The 19618-nt window shown below is 44.2% G+C and overlaps 2 protein-coding genes across 4 annotated transcripts; both read left to right on the top strand.

The window, feature by feature from the left end:
• Nucleotides 1-719: 719 nt before the first annotated feature.
• On the top strand, nucleotides 720-6515 carry LOC133138707 (class I histocompatibility antigen, F10 alpha chain-like; the record flags this gene model as incomplete). Its single annotated transcript, XM_061257675.1, is given in 5 exon segments — nucleotides 720-765; nucleotides 1456-1716; nucleotides 1811-2089; nucleotides 2396-2670; nucleotides 6510-6515. Coding segments are annotated over 5 exon segments (867 nt in total), but the record flags the coding sequence as incomplete, so codon positions are not given.
• Nucleotides 6516-7529: 1014 nt separating this feature from the next.
• Nucleotides 7530-17694, top strand: rprd1b (regulation of nuclear pre-mRNA domain containing 1B). Of its 3 annotated transcripts, none has more exons than XM_061257691.1 (8): nucleotides 7530-7629; nucleotides 8599-8886; nucleotides 9097-9226; nucleotides 9641-9780; nucleotides 10238-10368; nucleotides 13824-13950; nucleotides 14253-14428; nucleotides 16613-17694. In XM_061257691.1, exons 2-8 carry the CDS (start codon nucleotides 8736-8738, stop codon nucleotides 16760-16762), a joined length of 1005 nt encoding a protein of 334 aa, XP_061113675.1. In that variant the 5' UTR covers nucleotides 7530-7629; nucleotides 8599-8735; the 3' UTR covers nucleotides 16763-17694. The 3 variants fall into 3 exon arrangements, with proteins under 3 accessions (XP_061113675.1, XP_061113674.1, XP_061113676.1); XM_061257690.1 differs by lacking the exon at nucleotides 7530-7629 and adding an exon at nucleotides 8029-8232; XM_061257692.1 differs by lacking the exon at nucleotides 7530-7629 and adding an exon at nucleotides 8029-8279.
• The last annotated feature ends 1924 nt before the right edge of the window (nucleotides 17695-19618 follow it).

Below are 19618 nucleotides of genomic sequence, written 5' to 3'. Positions count from 1 at the left end.
CACAGCTTTCCATGGGCTGGGATGGTGCTGATTTTACCCATTCCATTAAATTACATTATTGGTATTTAGCAGACGCTTTTATCCAGCGCGACGTACAGTTGATTGGACTAAGCAGGAGACAATCCTCCTCTGGAGCAATGCAGGGTTAGGGGCCTTGCTTAAGGGCCCAACAGCTGTGCAGATCTTATTGTGGCTACACCAGGATTAGAACCACCGACCTTGCATATCCCAGTCCTGTACCTTAACCACTACGCTACAAGCCGCCCCCACTCCCTTGTAGTAGTTATTACTGAATGTGTTTTAAACACCAGGCTTTGTATTGCCTTAAATTGGCTTTAGGCAATGTAACAAGTTAGTATTCATAATATAACTCATACAATTATTATTAATGATAATCATTATTCATTATGAATGTTATAGGCCTATTTAAATTGTTGGTTGTCTCATGGGCTACATTGTATGTTACCGAGTTGGATTCAGTGTGCTGTATTATCAGCTTATTATTATGTTTCATGAATTAGCCTGCTCAGATCGCTTCTTCGAAAAGTGCAAAAATGTCCCCTTGTAGATCAGTTATTACCGAATGTGTTTTAAACACCAGGATTTTTATTGCCTGTCCTTAAGTTGGCTTTAGGTAATCAAAATTGCTTCTTCGAAAAGTGCAAAAATGCAAAGTCCATACCCCTAACCAGGGAATGACAGTTCAACGACACTAAATTAAACTGGCTCTCCTGATCTTATACAGCATCCACACTGCTTCTGCAGGTAAGACTCAAAGGAGGAGATGATTTTCAACGTGTTCTGTGAAGAAAGCATTCCCTTGAAAAGTGCATTCCGTTTACTCTTAACCGAAGAGTGAGGCGTAACATGTTGAGTATATTCCTCCAATGGAAGTGATTTAATAAAAAAATTGTTTCATTTGCTTTAATTTTGTAATATTGTAGTTTTAACAGTTATTCACAACTGTTGCATGTTAGGGGCGAAGCAGGAACAGGTCCTAAACAGGATTAGTTTTGGTTCAGTGCTGTAAAAGAGTAAACTCGCTTGATGTAAGAAAAATACCAATTTGTCGCTGGTTTTCGCGTCACTTTGATAAATTAAAAACGTGAAGTTCGGATTAACAGGTTACTTTTATTCTTTAAAACTGAGGACAGCATTTTGATGAACCGATCCTTAATTTGATCCGTTTTAAAAATAATCTATTTTTATGCAGTTGTTTCCAAGATAGCACAATAAGCAGAATATGAATATAATGTCAGTTATTTTATTCTCTATGGCACCCACAGCTATTACTTCTGCTCTGTCTGAGATATATTTAACTGTGATCATTTTCAGTGCTTAAACATTTTTGGACTTGCATCCTGTGACCCACAAGTAGTCCTAAATGAAATCAATATACTATTCACTGCTGAGCTATAATTTGTGCAATTCTGACACATGTGTTTGTGTCCACAGCCTTTCACTCTCTGAAGTACTTCTACACTGGTGTCACACTGGGTATTGACTTCCCAGAGTTCATTACTGTGGGTATGGTGGACGATGAGCCGTTTTCATACTATGACAGCATCGTCAGGAGGGAGATCTCCAGAACGGAGTGGATAAAGAAGAATGTGGGAGCAGATTACTGTGAGAATAATACTCAGATATCAATTGCTGCACAGCAGATCTTCAAAAACAATATTGGAATTTTAATGTAACGTTTCAACCAGACTTGGGGTGAGTAAATCCACAAGTGAACAGTAACACACACACACAAACACACACACATACACCTGCACACTCACAAACACTCTGTGTTTTCTCTCTCCAGGTGCGCACACACTTCAGTACATGTATGGCTGTGAGTGGGATGAAGAGACCGGGGCCACAGAAGGGTTCCTTCAGTATGGATACGACGGGGAAGACTTCCTTGCTTATGACACACTATCCTCACTTTTCATTGCTCCTGTGCAGCAGGCGTTTATCTCTGCACTAAAGCTGAATCGTGACACAGCTCTGCTTCAGATCTACAAGCAGTACCTGACCCAGGAGTGTGTTGAGTGGCTGAAGAAGTATGTGAGCTACGGGAAGAGCATTCTGGAGAGAACAGGTACAGCAGCACTGAGAGCAGAACTCTACTGTTCACCAGTCATGTTAAACTCTACTGTTCACCAGTCATCTTAAACTCTATTGTTCACCAGTCATGTTAAACTCTACTGTTCACCAGTCATCTTAAACTCTACTGTTCACCAGTCATGTTAAACTCTACTGTTCACCAGTCATGTTAAACTCTTATTGTCATTTTTTAACTACGCTAGAGAGTTAAGTAAATTATTGAAAAATAAAAAACAACATTGAATTCTGCTCTCTTATTTTGCTCTCATTTGTTATTTTGCTCTCTCTCTCATTATCTCAGTTAAGCCTGAGGACTCTCCTGTTACCTGTCATGTGACCGGATTCTACCCCCGTTACATCATTGTAACCTGGCAGAGAAACAGAGAGGACCTGGATTACGACGTAGAGGTGGGGGAGACGGTGCCTAACATGGACGGAACGTTCCAGACCACGTCTCACCTGAAGCCTCAGGACTGGAAGAGGGACAGATACACCTGCACTGTCCAGCACAAGTCCCTACAAGAGGACATCATTCTGCCTGTCACAGAGGAGAAAACCGAGACCAACAAATTTTTTGCAATGTTGGATAAAATATTACATTTGTTTAGTGAGTGAGAGAGAGAGAGAATGAGAGAGAGAGAGAGGGGGGCGAGGGAGAGTGAGAGAGAGAGAGAGAGAGAGGGAGGGGTGCGAGGGAGAGAGAGAGAGAGAGAGAGAGAGAGAGGGAGGGGTGCGAGGGAGAGAGAGAGAGAGAGAGGGGAGGGGGGGCAAGGGAGAGAGAGAGAGAAAGAGGGCGGGGGTGGGGGGAGAGTTTTACCCCAAACACACTGAGCCTCACTCTGTCAGACCTCTTTCTCACTACACTAACCACTGATACACTGAGGGGATTATTGGCAGTCAGGGGTGCCAATATTTCTGATGTCCACTGTAAGTCAACTAGTCAGTGGACCATCAAGAGACACTTTGATGATTGACGATGTCAGAAAAGCAGTATATTACTGAACGTATGAGTTTGCGTGTTTGTGTGCCTGCATGTGTGTGCATTTGCATTTGCGTGTTTGTGTGCCTGCGTGTGTGTGCATGTGTGGGTGCATGTGTGTTTGTGTGCATATGCATGTCTGAATGTGCGATATGAGCCTGGGTGTGTGATATTAGCTGAGTGTGTGATATGTGCTGAATGTGTGATATCGGCCTGAGTGTGAAATATCGGCCTGAGTGTGTGATATTAGCTGTGTGTGATATGTGCCTGAGTGTGTGATATGTGCCTGAGTGTGTGATATGTGCCTGAGTGTGTGATATTAGCTGTGTGTGTGGTATCTGCCTGAGTGTGTGATATCGGCCTCAATGTGTGATATTAGCTGTGTGTGTGAAATGTGCCTGAGTGTGTGATATGAGCTACACTGCTGAACTTGTATTCTCACTCATTGCAGCCGCTGACACTGATTCTGTGAACTATGACCAACTTGCAGTAAAAGCATAAGATCAATGAAGACAGCCTAATGCACAGTAAGTCACTTTACTGTAGTCCCTATAGAAATCTCTCTCAGTAGCAGTAATCACTTCTGAACACACAGGAAGTCACTTTGCTGTAGTTCTGTACTGTGTATCAATCTCTCTCAGTAACAGTAATCACTCTTCTGAACACACAATAAATCACTTTACTGAATTCTCAGTCTCTACACTGAAATTTCCATGGTTACATAATGACCTCACTTGCCTCCATATTTAATTTTTTATTAAAATTGTTTTCAGTTACTACATTACATTACATTTACATTACAAAGCATTTAGCAGATGCTCTTATCCAGAGCGACGTACAATGAAGAGCAGATTGAACACAGGGACAAGTGTGAAGAGGACCCTAGAGGGCAGTACAGTTCCGAGTCCTAGCGTGACCATACAGATACAACTGGAACCCTTGAAGAATACATCAACTTACGAAGTAGCATACCATGGTTGGCAGCTAGAATACCCTGAGTACAACAATACAATATCTAATACAATACCACAATATCTATATATAACTTTAAATAAGTGCCATTATAATCTATGGCATTTACAAGGCTAATCATGGTGGTGAGGTAGGGAGGGAAAGGTGTAGCCTGAATCAGTCTGCATTTGAAAGTGGTCAGAGACTCTGCTGTTCTGACATCCACAGGAAGGTCATTCCACCACCTTGGGGCCAGAACAGACAGCAATCGTGAGCATCGAGCCCAAACAAGTTTCGCTCCAGCCAGATATAATAAGCATTTCGATATTGTTAGGACCATGGAACAAACCCTTGTGGACCCGGGACCTGAAGATGCTTCACTTAATCGCCTGTTTGTCCCGAAGACAGTTCGATCTCAGGTTCTATCCTGGGCTCACACCTGACCCCTGGCCTGCCACCCTGGAGTCAGTCACACCATGGCACTGCTCACCCGCTGGTTCTGGTGGCCCACGGAAATCGTTGCCATCTGTGACCTGTTTAACAAAGACACAGCTAGGCTACGCTGTTTCCGTTCTAAACTAGTAATCTGAGGCCATTTCAGAGGGTTAAGAATGTAAACACTTGAGTGCTGTACTTGAAGTACTATAGTTAGGCTATTCATTGCTGAAGTACTATAGTTATCAAGTAATTTGTGTGTTTAAAATCTGTAACTGTTGGTTCACTTATGGCTTATTACAAACCTGCTCCAGAGTGCTCTTGACCTCAGACTGGGGCAACGGTTCATATTTCAGCAGGACAACGACCCTAAGCACACAGCTATTTATCCATCGGATTTTGAAAGAGAAAATTCCTTGCTTCCAGCAAAGAATGGATGTTGCATTTTGAGCTAAACCTTGTGCCTTGTGCCACTACATTTGGGTTTGATGTCTCCGTCACAGCGAACGCAATTACACTCTGAATGTGAACATTATAAACCGGGCGCGCAACAGCATTCGTTTCCATGGAAGACCACATTAGTCATACCTTTTCAGTAAAAAAACAAACTCTTATGTATTCTCTTCATGGTTGGGCTCAAAATTATGTACTACATTTTTGTAGACATACATTTGTTGGCCTAATATAAAATATAGTCCAAATCCAATCCACCAAAGTGAATTGAACAGAAATTCATATTTTAAGGAGGGCTTGCAAGGGCCTGCTTTACCAAGAGGTATTTGAGGTGAGTGGCTGCCATTCCTGGTTTACACCAACAGAGAGCACCATAACTCTGTCACACTGTTCCATTATACCTTGTAACTGTCACACTGTTCCATTATACCCTCACTGAGTTAGGTGGTAATACAACTGGTTCATGTAGACCTTTTACAGTACATCCGGAAAGTATTCACAGCACTTCACTTTCCCCACATTTTGTTATGTTACAGCCTTATTCCAAAATTGAATAAATTAATTTTTTTCCCTCAAAATTCTACACACAACACCCCATAATGACAACAATTTATTAAAAATAAAAAACTAAGAAATTACATGTACATAAGTATTCACAGCCTTGATGCACCTTTGGCAGCCATTACAGCCTCAAGTCTTTTTGAATATGATGCCACAAGCTTGGCACACCTATCTTTGGGCAGTTTCGCCCATTCCTCTTTGCAGCACCTCTCAAGCTCCATCAGATTGGATGGGGAGCGTAGGTGCACAGCCATTTTCAGATCTCTCCAGAGATGTTCAATCGGATTCAAGTCTGGGCTCTGGCTGGGCCACTCAAGGACATTCACAGAGTTGTCCTGAAGCCACTCCTTTGATATCTTGGCTGTGTGCTTAGGATCGTTCTCCTGCTGAAATATGAACCGTTGCCCCAGTCTGAGGTCAAGAGCGCTCTGGAGCAGGTTTTTATCCAGGATGTCTCTGTACATTGCTGCATTCATCTTTCCCTCAATCCTGACTAGTCTCCCAGTTCCTGCCGCTGAAAAACATCCCCACAGCATGATGCTGCCACCACCATGCTTCATTGTAGGGATGGTATTGGCCAGGTGATGAGCGGTGCCTGGTTTCCTCCAAACATAACGCCTGGCATTCACGCCAAAGAGTTAAATCTTTGTCTCATCAGACCAGAGAATTTTGTTTCTCATGGTCTGAGTCCTTCAGGTGCCTTTTGACAAACTCCAGGCGGGCTACCATGTGCCTTTTACTAAGGAGTGGCTTCCGTCTGGCCACTCTACCATACAGGCCTGATTGGTGGATTGCTGCAGAGATGGTTGTCCTTCTGGAAGGTTCTCCTCTCTCCACAGAGGAACGCTGGAGCTCTGACAGAGTGACCATCGGGTTCTTGGTCACCTCCCTGACTAAGGCCCTTCTCCCCCGATTGCTCAGTTTAGACGGGCGGCCAGCTCTAGGAAGAGTCCTGGTGGTTCTGACCTTCTTCCAATTACGGATGATGGAGGCCACTGTGCTCATTGGGACCTCATTTTTCTGTACCCTTGTCCAGATTTGAGACAATCCTGTCTCGGCGGTCTACAGACAATTCCTTTGACTTCATGCTTCGTTTGTGCTCCGACATGCAGTCAACTGTGGGACCTTATATAGACAGGTGTGTGCCTTTCCAAATCATGTCCAATCAACTGAATTTACCACAGGTGGACTCCAATTAAGCTGTAGAAACATCTCAAGGTTGATCAGTGGAAACAGGATGCACCTGAGCTCAATTTTGAGCTTCATGGCAAAGGCTGTGAATACTTATGTACATGTCATTTCTTAGTTTTTTATTTTTAATAAATTTGCAAAAATCTAAAAAAAACCTTTTTCACATTGTCATTATGGGGTATTGTGTGTAGAATTTGGAGAAAAAAATGAATTTAATCAATTTTGGAATAAGGCTATAACATAAAATGTGGAGAAAGTGAAGCGCTGTGAATACTTTCTGGATGCACTGTAATTCTATCAAATTTGTAAGTGAATGAACAGAAAGACAGGAAGGCAAGTTTTAACTGATTTTATTGATGGTAAGGGTAATATGTTTGATCCTTACAAAATGTATTTTCAAGCAACATGTCTTCAATAAATACAATGCATGCCCATGCCGAAACACAGCAACAAGATTAAACAATGTTTAAGAAATAGGTCTATAGAGTAAATGTATACCCCCTTTCAATTTATCGTTTTTGAGTTATGAGCTATGCAAATGAGCTGGTTGGCAATTGACAGTCTATGGCAATGCATGCCCATACCACACCTGACAGACAGAAACAATTGCTGGGAACATGATTTCATAGAAAAGAGTGTACAATATTAAAGATATGGGTCTATAGCTTAAACGTATACCCCCTTTTAATTGGTAAGAACGTATAGTTTTTTAGTAATTAGCTATGCAAATCACTAAATTTGTTGTGAACTGACAGTGTATAACAATGCATGTATAACAACGCTATTTTAAAAAGAAAAACAACAAACTTACAGTTCAAAATCATTTTATTCACCGAACTTTTATTTTGAAAAATGCTAACCGGAAGTCTCCGATTGTGGCCAGAAATATTTGCCAACTTCACGGAGCTCTATGGATCAACCAGGTGTATTTACTCGAGGAATACAACGTTATCAAAGGAGTTACAGTGGGTTATGTTTTGTAACGAGTTTCTGGTGTTCATTCAAGTTACATTCATCCATGAGTGGAGGCTTGCAAGGCTGATTGTAACCTCAATCTACAAGCCTTACGTTAACCAATATAATTTACGTTTACTGACTAACTAACTTGCACCGGCTAGTTAAGTTACTTGCAGCTAGCTAATATTTAACGTAGTAAGTAACGTTTGCAGCTAGCGAATTAGTTAATTCTATGAATAAATGTATTTATCTATATATATATATATATATATATAAATGTATTCTTTAAATTAAACTAGTTCGTGTAGCATTAAATAACAGTAAAGTGCTTGGTTGTTTGCTCGACGCGTGGTGTTTGTTTATGCTACCCCTTGAACTCTGTGTTAAAGGTCACCGGCCATCTTGCTGTTGTGTTTGTGCTGCTAGCCAGCAGCTGCATAAGCTGTCGTAAGAGAATCTTGAACAGAATCGACAGGGCAAAAGAGTTCATAATTGATTCCCTGTGGGCACTACGATTTAATAAAAATAAAAGCCTTGTGGCTTAAATAACCAGGGATCGTTGGTGCAGAATGCTTCTGCATGCATGCAGCTAGCCAGCGTCACCTAGCCAGGTAAATCTTGCAGATCCAGATACTTTAGAAAGAGTTCACTAACCAGGGTAGGTAATCAGATAACCGTCTCGTTTGCTTGTCTGTATCACCTTGCTAACTTTGTAGTTTGCTGCATTTTGTCTATATTGACCGGAAGTCGTACAATGCTGCGTCGGTTACCAATATAGCGAAGGCCAGATGCCTTTAAACGTATTATTTATTTGGCAAGCTAAGGTTGTAGCTATATTTAGCTAACCGGCTAGTTGACTAGCGATGGCTAGTCATTTAGCTTTACAGTGAAAAATTCATCATGATCATTAGGTTAACTTGCCCTTTGGTGACTATTGGTAACGTTGAACTCTCAGATATTGTCTTTTACCTCAACAGTTTTGGACTGCAGAAGTGTGGACATCTAACGACCTGCTAACTGTGGTCAGGGACTATACTGTTGAATGGCACTGTCACGATAGTGCGGGAGGAACGTGGAGGGAAAGCGGACTGGATTTATTTCGATAAGTGCAAACATGTCATCTTTCTCTGAATCTGCGCTGGAGAAAAAGCTATCGGAACTTAGCAATTCGCAGCAGAGTGTCCAGACTCTGTCGCTGTGGATAATTCACCACCGAAAACACGCATCGCTCATTGTGCGTGTCTGGCACAGAGAACTTAAAAAAGGTAAGGTTAAATCGGGTTGCTTCTTTGACACTTGTGCATAGTGCGCTTTTATAAATCATAGTCACCCACTAACGTAAAGGGTTCAGTCTGTTTCATGCTGTTTGTTTGCAAACTATTATTATTATTATTTACATTTTGTGTAATCAAACGACTGAACGACTTTGTGGATAATTTCAAGTTGAATCAGGTGAGGCTTGCATCCCTTTCCAGCAAAAAAAGGCAGGAAGTTGACGTTCCTGTATCTCGCCAATGACGTGATCCAAAACAGCAAGAAGAAAGGGCCCGAGTTCGCCCGAGACTTTGAGGGTGTCCTGGTAGACGCCTGCTCCCATGTGGCGAGGTACCGCGCGCATATAGCCGTGCTTTCTATTGCTGCGATCAGACGATTTTAGGCAGTGAACACAAACTCCTTTCTGCAGTGTTCCCATGTGTTCTCCCTGACAGCTTCACGGACTCTAGCCAGTAAATCACAAACCAAGGGCAGAAGTTTCAGATCCCCAGTCGAGCAATTTATTCTGTTGTCACAAGGGATGTGTCCAAATCAGCCTACTGTGTGTCGAAAGTATACTGTGTAAGCATACTGGGTACTGTTTAGTATAAGAAGCATAGTGTTTAGTGCATTTTTTGAGTATATGATGGGCTGTATGTGGAAAAATACCACCCTACTATTCTAACCTTACTACTGGAGTGTCATCAGTCAAAAGTGAGTGAGTGAACAAGCGAGCAGAAGCTGACGCCGCTTTTCCTCCCCCAGCGATGCGGACGATGGCGCAAAGAAGCACATGGAGAGGCTGCTGAACATCTGGCTGGAGCGGAACTTGTATCGCTCAGACTTTATCCAGCAGCTGAAACTGGCCATAGAGGACTCCAACAGCCCCCAGCACAAGGGCGCAGGTGAGCTGCAGGAACGGACAGACCCCCTCAGTGGCAAGGACTGCTTTCGCTGGGTCACTGTGTTTGCAGCGTTGCTGGATTTAGAGCATGTTTCCCTTGATGTAGATGGCACCACTGATGGGGGCGCATCTTCACCTCCTGTTTACTTGGATGCCTAGGGAAAAATAATTATGTGCAAGGTCACTATAACATACTATAACTATAATATATGGAAAATGGAAGTAATCTTCTTAAAAAAGAATTTTAAATTAGGAACAAGAAAAATCACAGAATTTGTCTAATTATTTGGACAGTTTCTGTTCATTTGGTTCTGTACTCCAGCATGTTCTCATTCAAATGAAAATACTGACGAATGAAAGCAGATCTTTCAGCTGTATCGGATGAACCGTTTCGGAATTATAGAACCTTTGGTAATGAATATGAGGTTAATCTTAATTTGTACATTGTTGTTTTTCAGAGGAAAAGAAGGGCATAAAACGATCATACCAGAAGGTCCAGGAAGAGGAAGAGGAGGAGGAGGAAGATGAGGATGATGACTACAGGGGCCACTTCTCTCCGCGGGAGAGTGACAGTACGGGGCCCCAACTGGTACATCTGGATCTGAGGCTTACATGTCACGCGCGTTGCTGATGGGGCTGCACCACTAAGTCTCACTTTCTCAGGTTGCGAAAGAAACTAGGGCAGTAGGGACGCCTCACGGTAGGGTGCTTGACTGGCTAAGGTAAGCCCCGAAAGGCATATAGGGATGCTGACTTGCTTCTGGAGAGATTAAGTCTGGTCCCTAAATGAAAAAGGAAGAACTCTGCCGTTGGGCCCATGAGCAAGGCCCTCATCCCAAAAGCTGCTCCAGACCCTCATCCCAAAAGCTGCTCCATGCCCTCATCCCAAAAGCTGCTCCATGCCCTCATCCCAAAAGCTGCTCCAGACCCTCATCCCAAAAGCTGCTCCAGACCCTCATCCCAAAAGCTGCTCCAGACCCTCATCCCAAAAGCTGCTCCAGACCCTCATCCCAAAAGCTGCTCCAGACCCTCATCCCAAAAGCTGCCCCAGACCCTCATCCCAAAAGCTGCCCCAGACCCTCATCCCAAAAGCTCCCCCAGACCCTCATCCCAAAAGCTGCTCCATGCCCTCATCCCAAAAGCTGCCCCAGACCCTCATCCCAAAAGCTGCCCCAGACCCTCATCCCAAAAGCTGCCCCAGACCCTCATCCCAAAAGCTGCCCCAGACCCTCATCCCAAAAGCTCCCCCAGACCCTCATCCCAAAAGCTGCTCCATGCCCTCATCCCAAAAGCTGCTCTTCCCCTGGTCTCTCATTCTCCCCACATACAGCTGATGGAAATCCCCTTAATTCACTGGAGACCACAACACCGCAGGTTGCTGGAGTCTTAAACCCAGTCCAGTAAAGCGTATGAGTCAAGTAGAAGATTTATCAGTGCTGGATTTACTGTGAGCACACTGCGGAGTAGCAGGTCATGAAAGACGACCTGTTGTCTCCTCGTAGACGGGAGCTGATGGATGCTTTGGGCCAGTCCCCTTTGCCTTCACACCTACACCTATCTACTGCACTTTTCCAGCCTGCCCACTTGAGACTAGCGTGTGAGTGTGGTTAGGGCCATGAGCCTGCCTTCAGTGCATTTTTGCCCTTTCACCAGTAGATGGCAGTGTAGTCTAGGCAGTGTCACTGGAAGAGGAGTTATTTATTACTTATTCGCTGTTCTGCAGTCCTCTGTGAAACACCAAACTGAGACTCATGGAGAGGAAGTGGTTTTACATTGACATTTAGTATTGCATAACATTCTTGGCATTTGGCAGATGCTCTTATCCAGAGTGACGTACAACAAAGTGCAAAGTGCATACCCATAACCAGGGATAAGTGTGCTGAAAGACCCTAGAAGTACAGTGTCAACTGCTACCTGCACAACAAAGATAAGGACTAGGGCCTTTTTTTTTTTTCTTTTAAAAAATATACAGCACCATGCAAATATATTAACAATAAACAGCTTACCTAGCTGAACAAAACTAGCAAAAGTATCACCCTGGTATTCACTGCAGACCTGAAAAAGACTGCTAACTGCTGTGATGTGCTCTGCTGCTGAAAAGAGAGGACTGAGCTTTTAATTATTGGTCCCAAGCCAGAGTGTGAACTCAGTGCTTTGAAAACGTGTTTGCCCCCTTCCAGATTTCCTCTGTCCATTTGTCACACTGGACGATTTGTAATTTTAGAGGAAGGGAACCTGAGTAAATGCAAAATACAGTCGGGTCCATAAATATTGGGACATCGACACAATTCTCCTCTTTTTGGCTCTATACACCACCACAATTGATTTGAAATGAAACTAACAAGATATGTTTTAACTGCAGACTTTCAGCTTTAATTTGATGGTATTCACATCCAAATCAGGTGAACGGTGTAGGAATTACAACAGTTTCTATATGTGCCTCCCACTTTTTAAGGGACCAAAAGTAATGGGACAATTGGCTGCTCAGCTGTTCCATGGCCAGGTGTGTGTTACTCCCTCATTATCTCATTTACAAGGAGCAGATAAAAGGTCTAGAGTTAATTTCAAGTGTGCTATTTCCATTTGGAATCTGTTGCAGTCAACTCTCAATATGAGATCCAAAGAGCTGTCACTATCAGTGAAGCAAGCCATCATTAGGCTGAAAAATCAAAACAAACCCATCAGAGAGATAGCAAAAACATTAGGTGTGGCCAAATCAACTGTTTAAAAAGAACGCACCGGTGAGCTCAGCAACACCAAAAGACCCGGAAGAACTGTGGTGGATGACAGAAGAATTCCTTCCCTGGTGAAGAAAAACCCCTTCACAACAGTTGGCCAGATCAAGAACTCTCTCCAGGAGGTAGGTGTATGTGTGTCAAAGTCAACAATCAAGAGAAGACTTCACCAGAGTGAATACAGAGGGTTCACCACAAGATGTAAACCATTGGTGAGCCTCAAAAACAGGAAGACCAGATTAGAGTTTGCCAAACAACATCTAAAAACAGTTTACAGTTCTGGAACAACATCCTATGGACAGATGAGACAAAGATCAACTTGTACCAGAATGATGGGAAGAGAAGAGTATGGAGAAGGAAAGGAACTGCTCATGATCCAAAACATACCACCTCATCAGTGAAGCATGGTGGTGGTAGTGTCATGGCGTGGGCATGTATGGCTGCCAATGGAACTGGTTCCCTTGTATTTATTGATGATGTGACTGCTGACAAAAGCAGCAGGATGAATTCTGAAGTGTTTCGGGCAATATTATCTGCTCATATTCAGCCAAATGCTTCAGAACTCAGACAATGACCCGAAGCATACTGCAAAAGCAACCAAAGAGTTTTTTAAGGCAAAGAAGTGGCATGTTATGCAATGGCCAAGTCAATCACCTGACTTGAATCCGATTGAACATGCATTTCACTTGCTGAAGACAAAACTGGAGGGAAAATGCCCCAAGAACAAGCAGGAACTGAAGACAGTTGCAGTAGAAGCCTGGCAGAGCATCACCAGGGATGAAACCCAGTGTCTGGTGATGTCTATGCGTTCCAGACTTCAGGCTGTAATTGACTGCAAAGGATTTGCAACCTAGTATTAAAAAGTGAAAGTTTGATTTATGATTGTTAGTTTGTCCATTTACTTTTGGTCCCTTAACAAACTGTTGTAATTCCTACACCGTTCACCTGATTTGGATGTAAATACCCTCAAATTAAAGCTGAAAGTCTGCAGTTAAAGCACATCTTGTTCGTTTCATTGTGGTGGTGTATAGCGCCAAAAAGAGGGGAATTGTGTCGATGTCCCAATATTTATGGACCTGACTGTACATTTTTCATATAATTTGAATTGGAGTAGTTTCCAGTGATGGAGTAGTTGTCCTGATCCCTCTTTCTCCCCCCCCCTCTCTCTCTCTCTCTCTCTCCCCCCCCTCCCCCTCCCTCTCCCTCCCTCCCTCCCTCCCTCCCTCTCTCTCTCTCTCTCTCTCTCTCTCCCTCCCTCCCCCCCTCTCTCTCCCTCTCTCTTTCTCTCCCCCCTCTCTCTCTCTCGTAGACGGAGGAGCTGGTGAAGGCACTGCAGGACCTGGAGAATGCTGCCTCAGGCGACGCGGTGGTGAGGCAGAAGATCGCGTCCCTGCCTCAGGAGGTGCAGGACGTGTCCCTGCTGGAGAAGATCGCAGGTAGGGCCTCACCTGCTCACCCGCACACACCCACACACACACCCTGTCCGTAAGACACAGCCACAACATCCTGAGGTGTCATTCAATAATCAAACAGTCTTAAGTTCCCATCTTTACAAATGATGAAATAACACATTTTTCATACTAATTTAAGTATTCTTCCGGACAAGGTGGAAAGCCACAGACTTTCTCTATTATATGGGCACTGGATTGTTCTTTGTCTGTGTAGATGGGTTGATGGTTAGGTGGATGGATGGAAGAATGCATGGAGATATGGTAGGTTGACCTTTGACCCGCCCCAGATAAGGAGGCGGCGGAGAGCCTGTCTCAGACGGTGGACGAGGCCTGCCTGCTGCTGGCCGAGTATAACGGCCGCCTGGCGGCTGAGCTGGAGGACCGCAGACAGCTGGCCCGCATGCTGACCGAGTACATCCACAGCCAGCGGGGGGCGCTGTCCGAGAGGGAGAGGAAGCTGGAGGCAAGGCCCCGCCACTGTGTGTGCATCCATACCGCCACAACACACCCACACACCCATACCGCCACACACACACACACACCCATACCTCCACTACACACACACCCATACCCCGACACACACAACCATACCGCCACACACACACACACCCATACCGCCACACACACAACCATACCGCCACACACACACACACCCATACCGCCACACACACACCCCCATACCGCCACACACACACCCATACCGCCACACCACAGCACATCTGAATCCAAAACAATAGCGTATTTCACCCAGGTGTGCACTACATGATAGTACTCTCTCAGAATTTTTGTTTTGCATATGTGAAAAGTGTTGTCTGAAACACACTAGCTAATGTAGCTGTTATCCCTCCGCAGTAAAAGGGTGACATAGATAGATTGAGTTGAGGGTCACAAATCTATGTCAGCAAGTCTAGTGTGCTCCCGCTACCAATTACACAAGCTCCTGTGCTTGCCAGAATGAAGCAAAATCATCCTGGTCACATGTATGTGTAACAATATTAATAGTCATACACCTCGATATAACTACAGGGTTCCAGACTAACTTTTCCACTGGTAGCACTGGTGCTACCAACTTTCCCAGTTGGTCGCACCAGCATATGATTTGGTCGCACCTTTTTTCTTTGTACAGCATGGTATTAATCAATGACCTTGATGAATAGTTGCATACCCTAGTTTTGCATTGATGTAAAGATTGACAGTGACTCCAGACTTGTTATTTGCAAAATATTTTAATCTGAACATAACTGAACATAACAAACATAAAAGCAAAGCATAACAGCTTTGCTTAGCATAACACTGTTGTATCCTTCTTACGTCATTTACATAGTTACAGAACTGTCCGATCACGCCGAATCACTAATAGAAACAAGATGAATTAATGACGATTCAGAAAATGTATAACTTTTAAAGATTTAAATAAATCCTATGGTGGGACTTTTGCCATTTATGGACGGTACGACAGAAAATTCCGGTGCCGTCGAACTTAATCGAATGCTTTTATTTATATCGTTCGAATGACCAAGTGCCGTTAAAAAGCAAATTGTATGGCTTTGTGCTATTCGCGTATGCTAGCTACATCATGCTAACATCGTACAGGGACCAGTAAAGGCTTAGAACACACTAGCACTTAGTTATTGTAAGTTTGATCACCTCTACTGTGAAGTAAAAACGTGGACAAATTACGTTTTGTGTGAGAAATCTATTGGCGAACTCACGTGCACACACAGCGGTCTACATTCTAAAGCTCCACTTTGCCCTCCCTACTAACAGCATAACTTACTAGCTGCAGCATTCATACGTGAACTGAACACTGCCAAACATTGAATGTTTTGGACCCACAAGATTAATGAACAGTTTTTATCCCAAGGCCATCACCACACTGAACTCTGAATTTTGTGGTATCCCAATGTCAATAAAGGAAATCTGAATCTAAATTCACCCTTTCGTACCGCAACCACGGGTACTGCGTTAGCCATTGTGTTCGAAAGCAATACTTTTTTTTCTTAAGTCGCACCCTGCTTCCACCTGCACTCTTCTCCCTGCTGCCTGCACTCTCATCATCAGTCGTGTCTGATTCGGGACATATTGTTGGCTCTCCCTCTCCACCAGCCTCCTTCTCTCTCTCTCCTCACTTTGTTTTTGTTTCGCGCCTTTTGTCTTCAGCGCCGCTACGTGCACGCGCACTAATGATGAAGGTACAGGCAGTAAGAGTGCAGGTAGGGAGAGAGCGACTGAGCCTGTGAAGAAGAAAAAGTACTATTTTCAACCACAATGGCTAACGCAGTACGCGTGTGATATTCGCTGCCGGAGCGGCACCAAAACACCTGTGATCATCATGCACTCGCACTAATGCGACCACGTGAAATTGTAGCTCGCACACTTTCGCATATGCGACCATTTTGGTCGCAGTCTAGAACCCTGAACTATGATCTGGAAACATACGGACAAGCAGTTTCACAGATGTTTGTTCTTCCAGCATATGCAAATTTGTATATATTGCATGTATTCTGGAAGCAAGTGCATGTTGGGTAACGGGCTATGCTGTGGGGTCTACTTCACATGCTTAGTGTCAGCCGTACATGCACGATCCGTACCCATGGTGACTGGGGTGTAAGACTGACGGGGGGCGGGGGGTCTGTGTGTTCCTCAGGAGTACAAGCAGAAGCTGGCCCGGGTGACGCAGGTCCGTAAGGAACTCAAGTCTCACATCCAGAGCCTTCCGGACCTTTCTCTGCTGCCCAACGTCACGGGGGGGCTGGCCCCGCTCCCGTCGGCCGGGGACCTGTTCTCCACAGACTGAACCCCCCACCACACCCTCCACCCCCCCGGCTGAGGAGGCCACATGCCCCGAACTCTCTCCCGACTACCCCCACCCCTCTTCAGAGAGCTGCCTCGGCAGAGAAGACCCGTTGGAGGGATTGGTTCGACCCCCTGTGTGTGGGAGCGGGCATTGACTTGCTGCAGCAGCAGAGTTTTAGGATTTCTATAGATACACATGAGCAGCTACATGAGCAGGGACATTCCAGGCGTCTCCCCCAGGCGGGGGCCCAGGTCCGTACTGGAAAAGGACTGACCTCAACGGTCACTCTTGTCGGCCACCTCATCCGTCACAGAGACGCTCGGCGTGGCTGGGTTGGGTGAGCGTGAAAAATCCCAGAAGGCAAAGGTCAGGCATGTCGGCGCTTCTTTTGAAGAGCCCAACGTTTCAGACCACAGAGACTGATTCTAGTGGAGTATGTAATGACTGAATGAGTTCATATTGTGTGTGTGTGTGTGTGTGTGTGTTTCTCTCCATTTTCTCCTTTAAACATTTGTATACATGTATTAGGACTCTTTAACATGCTGCTCGCCAGTTTGTTGAGGAGGGGTAGCGTGCAGTCGCCCAGGTCAACGTTAGCTGAGAAACCTTTCGCTAATTCCACACGCTCAAACTGAATCGCGTTCAGAATGGCGTTCCTGAGCTGGAAAACCTTTTTATTTCTCCCTGTTGTCCTATGATCTGCGTCGAATGAAACTGACAAGATGTGTGCTCGGCTCTGCTGTACTGAACATTGTTTACATTCTGATAGTTTGGAATTCATGTGAAAACAGGAAGCACTGTACCTGCTACCGACGAGTATTGTGGGTGAGTAAGGTTGCGTATTTTGGTCGCAGCATTTAATTTTATTTTTTGGTGGAGAGAATGGAGAGCGATGAGTTTTAATAAAGAAAATCTGCCTTCTGTGACGCTAATTGAGTCCCTGACTGTCAGGTTTGAAAAAAATGAAAAATATATAAAATGATAAAAGAATGTTCACCATGTTTTTGCTTAGGATTAGGTTTGCTTATTTAAAGGAGCACTGTCACGCTTTTTGAACCGTAATTTACAGAGAAGAATTTCACACACCCCTGCTTTTTTTTTAATGAATCCTCCTATTGCTGCAGAAGAAGTTGGTGAGTACTACAGGGTGTAGCAAGGGCAAAAATGCATCTGTTTCCGGCGGTGACAAAACCTTTGTGTGTCAACCCTCACTACATTTGCTGGGTGCATGTCTGGTTTCGAGCAGGTGTTTCACAATCTTCTTTCACATCCCTCGGAGGGACATCACCCAGACAACTCCTCTGTGTTTCCTCATGATGGTCAGTGATCTTTGGCCTGGTTGTATTCTAGGATGTCTTGAAGAAACAAGTTACAAAGAAGGCAATGGTAAGGATGGTTGACTCATTTTTCTGTTGAGGTCAGTTGGTCAAAGTTCATCATGTCGAGTTTGTGTTGCATCCTACAACAATTTCTGATTTCTATCATTTTTCACTGAGAGGACCTCCGCCAGCTAGCTGCACACTATAACAGTCTTTTGCTAGGTTCCCAGTTGCAGATGCCCTTTCATTTCGTTAACAGTGTTTGTCTACACTTTATACCCCTCCCCCCTTTTTGCCACTTTAAAATTTACCAGCCCTCCATTGTGGATGTGGGGGAGTGCAGACAGACAGCATGCCCTGCCCTGGACCTCCACTGCCACCCGCTCTCCCCCCGCCGGTCTCAAGTCGGGTATGGGGCATCATCCTGCTGGATCGTCACAGTCAGTAATGGCACTGGACTTGATGCCACACTGCAGGGCCCATCCACGCCATTCAGTGCATTATCAGCCTCCAAGCTATTTTTGGATGCACTCTAGTCCCTTACCACTACATCCTCTTTTTGGAGGCTGCTTTGATCAGAAGAACACTGCAAGTACATTTTCACAAATTCTTATTAAATTATATTTTAGAAACTTTTTTCCACTGGTGAAACAAAGATAAATATTTTGGTGGTCAGGCCATCCCCGGCATCAAAACAATAACCGATGATCTCACTTTGCAATTATTTCGCGAACAATTGAAACCAACTTCTGTAACACGGACAGGAAGTGAAGTGACGCTCAGGGATGGGTGTCGCCTCTTGAGATAACGTGAAAGAGGATGTATGTTCTGATGACTTTGCTTACAGTGAACCCACACACCCGTTGTGTAGTCTATTGTAAGCAATAGGTCTACAGTAGATCTGTCTGCTGAGTTGGGCATGTGGTTCTGGATTGCTTCAGCGCTCATGCATAAGAACAGATGTTTGTTTTCTTGAGTTCCTCCTTGCTGCCAAAGCTTCCTGTAGTAAGGACTTTGGTTGTGAAGCACCGGACAAGAACCAAAGGAAGTCTGACTTTTATGCCCAGAAATAACCTGATATGTAGTGCTGGGCTGCATACTTGGCCCTGGGATCAGCACCTCCTCTGGCCTCTAGCTGTTTTGACTCCATCTGTTCCTCTATAAAGCATCTTTGTGACAGTTCTCTGTACAAAGCACTATGGGCAAATGTATCAAAAGGTGGACATGGACCAAAAACATTATTATTATTGTAGAAAATATTTGACTGGTGTACTAACATCATATGACCTAAACGTTACTGGAAATGATAGATTTGATCCAAGAGGCCTCTCATATTTCTCATGGCTCCCAAAAATAAATGCCACTTTAATGTCTTTACAAACAATGGAATTGCCCATATATTTGAAAGGTTCTTAACAACACACAAACTACCCTTCAGTATGAAAGTTTTCTTTGAGATTAGAGTGAATGGATTGCTTTACCATAATTACATCTGTCAAGAGAACCTTTGAATTAATTTTTCCAGTACATGGCCCCA

This window comes from Conger conger, chromosome 10 (assembly GCF_963514075.1).
Source record: "Conger conger chromosome 10, fConCon1.1, whole genome shotgun sequence".
Classification (NCBI taxonomy): Eukaryota; Metazoa; Chordata; class Actinopteri; order Anguilliformes; family Congridae; genus Conger; species Conger conger.
The sequence above is the reverse complement of the archived record's forward strand: the minus strand, read 5'-3'. Positions and strand labels throughout refer to the sequence as shown.

Bases quoted from the DNA above. Each gene is read 5' to 3' on its own strand.
- rprd1b (XM_061257691.1), top strand. From the start codon at position 8,736: ATGTCATCTTTCTCTGAATCTGCGCTGGAGAAAAAGCTATCGGAACTT. The intron at 8,887-9,096 runs GTAAGGTTAAAT...ATCCCTTTCCAG, and splicing joins GCACAGAGAACTTAAAAAAG to CAAAAAAAGGCAGGAAGTTG. The intron at 13,951-14,252 runs GTAGGGCCTCAC...GACCCGCCCCAG, and splicing joins CCTGCTGGAGAAGATCGCAG to ATAAGGAGGCGGCGGAGAGC.